Below are 8318 nucleotides of genomic sequence, written 5' to 3'. Positions count from 1 at the left end.
TCTTTGTCTGGAAGCTCATCTGAAACCTGTCCACCATGGGTGACCTTGCCGGTTATTTAAAATACCGGTGGCATAGCCCTCAGAATCACAGCAACTCAAGCCACCACAGCACGACAGACAGACGAGTGGTGTCCATTTGGTTTTATGTTGATATTGTCACTTTAAATTTCGATGTCAATCCTGATACAATCCTGATATAATCAAGATACAATCAAGATGCTCTCTCCTGATACTATCAATCCTGATACAATCAAGATGTCCTCTCCCAAGATGGTGACTCCTGGAACAGCTGAGTGTCTTGATCCAGAAAACAATGGATTTGTGGATTCCCTTCAAATTTCCCAGCTGTAAACCCTCCAATCCTCCAAACATACCTTTATATTTGTTTCAGAGTTCCAACACTATCTCGTGAGCCCTATTGGCCCGGTGTTCCCTGTTGTTGTTGACCGAGCTCCTCACTACACATCTATCCGAGCCGCCATCTTGAAGGAGCAAGGCCTGCTAGTGTAGTAGTTAGACCTCGCTGCTTCGAAGATCTCGTTGCTTCAAAACTTATACACTTACTATTACCCAATATCAAAACAAAAAGTAAAGCCTTTTAATGTATCTTTTTTAAACCACTGAAATTTTCATTACAAGAATTTATAGATCTCACACATGGTAGGTGTCATTATTGTTATGGAGTGGTACACTTAAAAATGGTGAAAATCTGAAATCTATAGCAATAAGAAATTTACAACAATAAAAAATTTATAGAATAGGTTGTTGTTGTTGTCATGTGCCGTGGAGTCGGTTCCGACTCATAGCTACCCTGTACAGGGTTTCCGAAGCTATAAATCTGTACGGGAGCAGAACGCCTCATCTTTCTCCCATGGAACAGCTGGTAGTTTCAAACTGCTGACCTTGAGGTTCACAGCCCGATTCTTAACCACTACGCTGTAAATAAAATAAATAAGGGCATTAGGTATGTGACTGTTATAATTCCCATATATATTTAAGGAATCTATATACATTTGAGTGTGTGTATATATATATACATATATATATATATATACATTTGAAAAGGAGCTCTAGTAACATAGTAGTTACTGAATCAGGCTGCTAACCTCAAGGTCAGCAGTTTGAAACTACCAAGGGTTCCACAGGAGAAAGATGAGACTTTCTGTTCCCATAAAGATTTACAGACTCAGAAACCCTGTACAGGGTCACTATGGGTCAGAATCGACTCAACGGCACTTAACAACAACAACAACATATATATTTGAATTCCATTTCAGAGATGTAACTATTTTCCAGTACTGCAATACCAAAAATACCTCAAGTGCATGGCTTTCACAAACAGAGTATTTTCTCACAGTTAGAAGGATAAAAGCCTGAATTCAGGCCACTGGCTACAGGGGAAAGTTTTGTCTCTCTGTGGTCTCTAAGCAAAGAACTTCTGTTTCTGTAAACCTGTCATTCCTTGAGTTCCAAGCAATCTACACATAGCATGTATCTTCCCCTACATTTGTGCTTGCTTTTCTGTGCCTAATGCACTCTTTTTATATCTCAAAAGTTAATAGGTTTACATTGGACTGCTATGGAACATTGAAGAATCACAACAAATCTGAGAAACACCTCATAACATGGATGAACCTGGAAGACATTATGCTAAGTGAAATTTGTCAATCACAAAAAGATAAATATTGTCTGATACCACTATTGTAAACAAACAAGAAAAGGTTTTCATGCTAAAAGAAATATTCTTTGATGGTTGTCAGTGATGTGAGGAAAGGGAGATAAATTAACTAACTAGAGGATAGGCACATGTTAGCTCAGGTGATGGGGAAGACAACATAAAAGATGAGGGAGGTTGGCGGACTCTGAGACCAGAAGAACTAGATGGTATCTGGCTATGACCACCAACTGCTCTGAAAGAGATAACACTAGAAGGTCCCAGAAGGGGTAGCAGAAAATATGGAACAAAATTCAAAATTATATTTAAAAAAAAAAAAAAATAGACCAGTTTTGCTTGTCTGAAAGACTCTAGAGAAACCAGAGACTATGGCCCTCGACCATCCTTCATGTCTGGAAAGGAATTCACCATCGTGGACCAATTTTCAGCCAAGCAGGAGATAGGCAAACAGCGGTGGCAACAACACTGGTAAGGTATATTCACCATGGAATGGTCAATTATTCTAGATCAAAGGGACATTCACCTGAGGACAAAACTGAGCAGGAATGGAAAAGAGAGCGGAATGGAAATAGGACCCACAGGGAGTAAGTAGTACAATTGTTGTTCCATGAAGGGGATTGCCATCATTGAGATGAAACAAAATACATGATTTCTTCAATGTAAAACTGATGATCTTCTCTGTAAACCTTCACTCAACTCACAATAAAACAATTTTTAAAAGTGAGTCCGTTGTAAACACACCCTGACTGATATGACCTCTTAAGAAGAGATCCCTCTTCCCAAATGGCATGCATCTATAAGTACAGGTGTATTTGGACTCCTGGTTTGGTACTCTAGGGTAAGTCCTGGACTGTAAACTCAGTTTGAAGCTCAAGGTCAGCAGTTCAAACTCACCAGTCGCTCACTGGAAACCCTATCCAGGGTCACTAGCAGATGGAACTGACTTGGCAACACTTAACAACAACATATTTGGGGGACACAATTCTGTCCATAACAGCTAAATCTTGAGAAGAAAAAAACTGATTGATGACAAATTCATCTATAAAGTCCCCCCAAGGACCCAAGACAGTTCAAGAGGAGAAGGATAAATCCAGATGTTCACAGGAGAACTGGTTTCACAAAACCAGGGACTGAAGACCCTATGGGCACAACCACTGCAGTTCAGAGTCAGGCTTTAATGGAGCAAAAAGTGCGTGTGACCCAGACAGCTGTAACCTAGGAGCCAAACGTGGACCCAGGGCAGCCTCCAATGGGATGTGGGTCATGGGTCTCCATGCTGCAGCAAACAGACCTGCAGGCACCCAAATGACACCAAGACAGCCACACTATGTGCCTTCAACTCACAATCCTGCCAGCTAGCCTCAGTGCTCTCTCTGTGTACTGGGGAAAGTGGGACTGATGGGCTCCTTTGAACTGAGTGGACTTTCACAGAGCTTGGACACCAAGAGGGCAGTACTGACCCATAAAGAAATGACAGGTGGGATTAGATGAGAAAGACTGAAGCCATAAAGGAAAGATGACCTTCATTTTTGATGCAGCCTGGAGAAGTAGAATACTCAGATCACCTGTGACAATCCCCAGGGAGGCAGACGATGAATGACACCTGAGGCTGTGGGCTCCGTGTTAGTTACAGTAGACGTGTTGGAAGTTCTTCAGAGCTGCTGATTGCATGAATTCTACACAGTCATGTGATAAATATCAGGCAGGCATTAAAATCCCATTTCTAAGATGTTTACTGTCATGTGAAGAAGGAACTAGGAAAACAAGGATGCAAAATTATACAAAGAAATTATGTCAATTTTGTAAAGCTCTATTCACAAATGTCTAACTTGGCTGTCTTAAGTGGCAAAGTTTCATGTTAGTTTCATCGTATACTTTGATCTCCCAATCTGTGTAGCTATTACCTTTGAAATGGCAAAATGTTATATTTTTAATTCCTTCTCAATTAATCTTAAATTATTATTTACCTATCCATTCTCTTTATTTATTAAGTTGATTAAGAGTCCTGGTGTGGCACTGCAGGATAAGCACTAGACTGCTAACCACAAGGTTGGCTGTTCGAACCACCAGCCACTCCTCAGAAACCCTATGCAGGGTCTATATGAGTCAGCACTGACTGACAGCACACAACAACAACAACAACTTGACTATTGCCTTTGGTCCAGAAACACTGCCATGCACTAGGGATCCAAGGAGGAAAATCTCAGTGCTTGGATCTGGGGTGTCTCATAATCTGTGGAAAGAGAGAAGAGGTGAAAGTCAAATAATTATAATACAATGTGCAGGCAACCCCAAAACAAATAGCACTATGTGCCCCAGAAGAGGGAGACAGGAAGGTGTCATTGAGGAGGGGATGACCTTTGACTCTGACTTTGCTTTTGACTTGTTTCTTGAATGTGTGCAGAGGGAACAGGGTTGTTAGCCTGAGAAGAAAATAAGGGGAATTCGTCTGGGCGGAGAAATCAATAGCAAATATTGATTTAATTCCCTAATGTCAAAGATAAGACTCCAGCCCTCAAAATCAGATAAGACTCCACCCCTCAAAATCAGTCAGCCAAGCCAGATGGTCATGCAGGATTCCCATGATTCTGTTTCTTCACATCTTAGTGCTCTGGACCACAGTGCCCACCAGAGACTCTACTTGTTATCTGAAATACTATGACCCACACAAATCCTCAGACTACATCCCACTGTTCTTTTTTCTGATTTTCACAACTAATTTGTGAGTGGTTGAGAGCCAATCTTTATGGCTGACCAGCTTGGAGGACATATAGAGTATGAGATACACCAATGATTCTCAACCTTAGCACATTAGAATCACCTGAAAATATTCCAAACGGCCACTGTCTGACCACCTCAGAGATTCTGATGTATTTTGTTAGGACTGGATATCAGACATCAGGGTGTTTTAAAACTTCCCAGATGATTTTAATATTCAAAATATTTTATTTAGCATATGTATTCTCAAACAGATCATCGAAAATGAAAATTTTGCTGTAAAACAATTCAAAATTTAGTAATCAGAATGAAGTCTTATAACTTGGCATATAGCAGGGTTACAGGTTAATCCCAGTCTACTCATAAATAAGTATCAATACTAGCCTACGTGCACCAGCAATATGTTTGTTTCACATGGCTTTGGACAAAATAAATACTACCTTAAAATCAATTGAAGAAAAATAACTTTTCTTGGGAATAAGAATCAGCTTTGATACTTTCATTGGGTAGAAAACATTTTCCTGCCAATTACTTTTTTTAGGGCCCTTTTCAAGTCCTTGTTCCTGAGGCTGTAGATAAAAGGGTTCAGCATGGGGGTCACCACTGTGTACAGTATAGTAGCTGGGGTGTCTGTCTCAGCTGAGTGGGAGGATGAAGGGTTGAAATACACAGCAATGATGGTGCCATAGAAGAGGGAAACCACAGCCAGGTGGGAGCCACAGGTGGAGAAGGCTTTCCATTTCCCCTTTGTGGATGGGATTCTCAGGACAGTACAAGCAATAAGGATGTATGAGACGAGGATGCAAATGAATGGAGCAATCATTAACAGTCCTGCTACAAAGAGAATCATCATGTCATTGAGGTATGTGTCAGAGCAGGAAAGTTTCCGGAGAGGAACTACATCACAGAAGAAGTGAGGAATCGTGTTGTCTGCACAGAATGAAAGTCTAGCCATCAGCAGGGTATGCAACAGAGCATTCAGATTGGCAGTGACCCAAGACCAAAAGATCAGCAGAACACAGAGCTGAGGGGTCATCTTTGTTGTGTAGTGTAATGGGTGACACACAGCAACAAAGCGATCGTAGGCCATCACAGACAGGAGGAAATTATCCATGTAAGCAAACACAATGAGAAAATAGAGTTGTGTGAAACATCCAGAGAAAGAGATGGTTTGACTCCCAAGTATGTGGTTGGCCAGCATCTTGGGGACAGCGGTGGAGGAGAAACAGACGTCCACAAAGGACAGGTTGCTGAGGAAGAAGTACATGGGGGTGTGCAGGCGGGAGTCAGTGCTGATTGCCAGGATGATGAGCAGGTTTCCCAGGACTGTGACCAGGTACATGCTCAGGAAGAGCCCGAAGAGGAGCTGTTCCTGTTGGGGCTGCCAAGACAGTCCCAGAAGGATGAACTCAGAGACACTCGACTGGTTTATCCTGCTCATGGGTATGGAGACCTGAGTTCAGACACAGATGAGACAGGATCAATTTTAAAACCTAGAGAAGGATGGATGAGAAGGAATAATTAAGAAGATCACAAGGAGAAATCTGTGTGACATAGGTAAATCGTTAAAACTTTAATCCCTGGGGATTGGACCCTGCACTTCTCTGAGCTTTCATTTCTTCATTAGACACTAGTACCAATACTTATGCATCAAGAGTATCTCTGGAAGAAACAGTGATGCCTGAGATGGAGGCAGAGACGACGTGGAGAGATGGAGCAGCTGGGGACTTTAGACACAGAGAGGGAGAGGGGCTATGTGCTGACGATTGGGGGGGGGGGAAGGTCAGGCTTGTAGTGTATACCCTTTGGTTGGTTGATGATGCATAGAGGAGATTGTAACCATGGCAATGAAACGATATACAATAGGATGAATGTAAAACTAATGTTCTCCCATGTAAACTATCACATAATTCACAATAAAACATTTTTTTTAATTACCTCTGGAAAGATGCTCAAAAGATAATGATGGGGTTCTGTCTACATATCATTTTGTACACTTTGAACTTTCCACCATCACCATAAATATTTAAAGTAATGTTTTGAAACACTATAAAAAATTAATAGAGACTTTAAGACTTGTATAGACTAGTGAATAACACGTATGTGTCTTGGCTCTCATAGAGACGGACATGTAGTGTTTAATATAGGTAAGTGATGTCATCCATGTCACCGGTGAGGTGGCCTTAGAGGAAATCTTGGATGTAGCTCAGATTCAGTTTCATTCATCTTGCATCTGGACAAGGGGAACATCCTGAACATATAAGCTCACAGAGTTACATCAGCCATTCACCACTCACTGCTTCCAGAGTGGCCATGATCATGCTGCCACTGCTCTTGCTCCTTTCCGCTCCTTTCAACTTACAGAGAATGTTCCAGAACTCCTAATCAAGACTTCTTGGCTATGTCCACTGACCTCCCTAAATCCAACTGGTAAACTGGTCAAACAGAAGAGATCCAAAGGCAAAGGAAAAAAACTCAGTCAATTTCCCCAAAAGCAAGGAAGAAAAGACAGGAAGGGGTAGAAAATCAGGACAGATGGAAATGAGGAAACCAGGGTACAAAGGAGGGGGAGGGCTGACACACTGTGGGGTACTTGTACAAACTGTAGAATGGGAAACTAAATTACTCTTCTACCTAAAGTATAATTTAAAAAAGAAAATTCTGCCAACTAGTGATGCCCACATTCAGGGACTTCTAAATAGGGCCTATACTAGTCATTCCTAGAAGATCTCAGAAATGGTTGATGATTTTAGAACTGTGACCCACGTAAAATACTCAGTGAGGAGTTTCTGCATAAGGCTTCCAACCTTAACAGCAGGTAGTGGGAAGTCTCCTCTGGCCTGGCTCTTACCTGGACAGAATTGCAGTGCTCACTGTCACTAGGAGTCCCAGACTCACTTTGCTTTCTCCCACGTGAGCAGAGACTGGTGGTCTGGGTTCGTGTGGATGGAGAGGAGCCGGAATGCATACACTCAGTCCTCAGTGCAAGAAGGATGTCTGGAAAATCACAGACGTTTATGGGAGTCTCCATGGTCACTGACCCAAATTCCCTGAGAGCCTCATTACAGGCAGGAAGACAGTAATTGTCCCACCTACCATTTGGCCCCTTTGGACCAAACAATCATGGCAAAGATTACCTAAGGTTGGGTCAAAACTTGAAGACACTAATATGGAACTATCTTAGTGGAGACAAATCCCAGACAGCATTCCCTTGGACCCTACGCCTCATCACCTTCCTCTAGTGCTTCTGGGTCCACAGATGTGGAAAATCAGTTATCAAATCCTTTCTTTTTGTTTGTTTTTCACTTCTTGTTCAGAAGTGTGGCTATTCCTATGTTTTCAGTGTAACTTTTGCTTTCTCATGGGTAGTTGTCTTTAGAGATGATTAGAGATATCTGTCTTCTCAATTTCGCAAATAAGAATTTTGAGAACGCGTTACCAAGATAGACTTAGCCCATAATGTCACTTGGGATAAACGACAGTCTGAAGCCGTAGTAGTCTCAGGTGAGCCCAGCCTGCTGTGATTTATGAATACTAGAATCCTTTGGTATATCTTTCCAACCCACATGGCTTTGCCTTTTCTCAGAATACAACTCCCTAACCCTGTAATTGCAGTCGTGGGGTCCCAGCAGTCATGTTTGTTTGTTTGTTTTCCTACGTCCCCACACATTTTCCATGGCCGGGTGGACCAGAATATTTTCAGTTGGGGAACAGCGAGTGGTTCAGCTGGATTGTATAAACCCAACCCTTTCTGTCTGCCCCATTGAGTGCTCACGGACTGAAGAGCAGAGGACTACAGCAAGCACACAGAGAGGAAAACATACGATCCAGAGAAAATTTCCTAGTTTTCTAGTTCTCGATGTTAGTCTTTTTCTGATGATTAACTACATTTCAGAAGGTTCCATTAAAGTTTTTAATTCCAAAT

At 41.9% G+C, this 8318-nt stretch overlaps 1 protein-coding gene across 1 annotated transcript; it reads right to left on the bottom strand.

Moving 5' to 3' along the window:
- Positions 1-4892: 4892 nt before the first annotated feature.
- Positions 4893-5834, bottom strand: LOC102820220 (olfactory receptor 1361-like). Its single transcript, XM_006873981.1, has one exon. It carries the CDS (start codon positions 5832-5834, stop codon positions 4893-4895), a length of 942 nt encoding a protein of 313 aa, XP_006874043.1.
- Between the last annotated feature and the right edge of the window lie 2484 nt (positions 5835-8318).

This window comes from Chrysochloris asiatica, unplaced genomic scaffold (assembly GCF_000296735.1).
Source record: "Chrysochloris asiatica unplaced genomic scaffold, ChrAsi1.0 scaffold00257, whole genome shotgun sequence".
Lineage (NCBI taxonomy): Eukaryota > Metazoa > Chordata > Mammalia > Afrosoricida > Chrysochloridae > Chrysochloris > Chrysochloris asiatica.
This window is presented reverse-complemented; position numbering and strand designations above follow the sequence as displayed.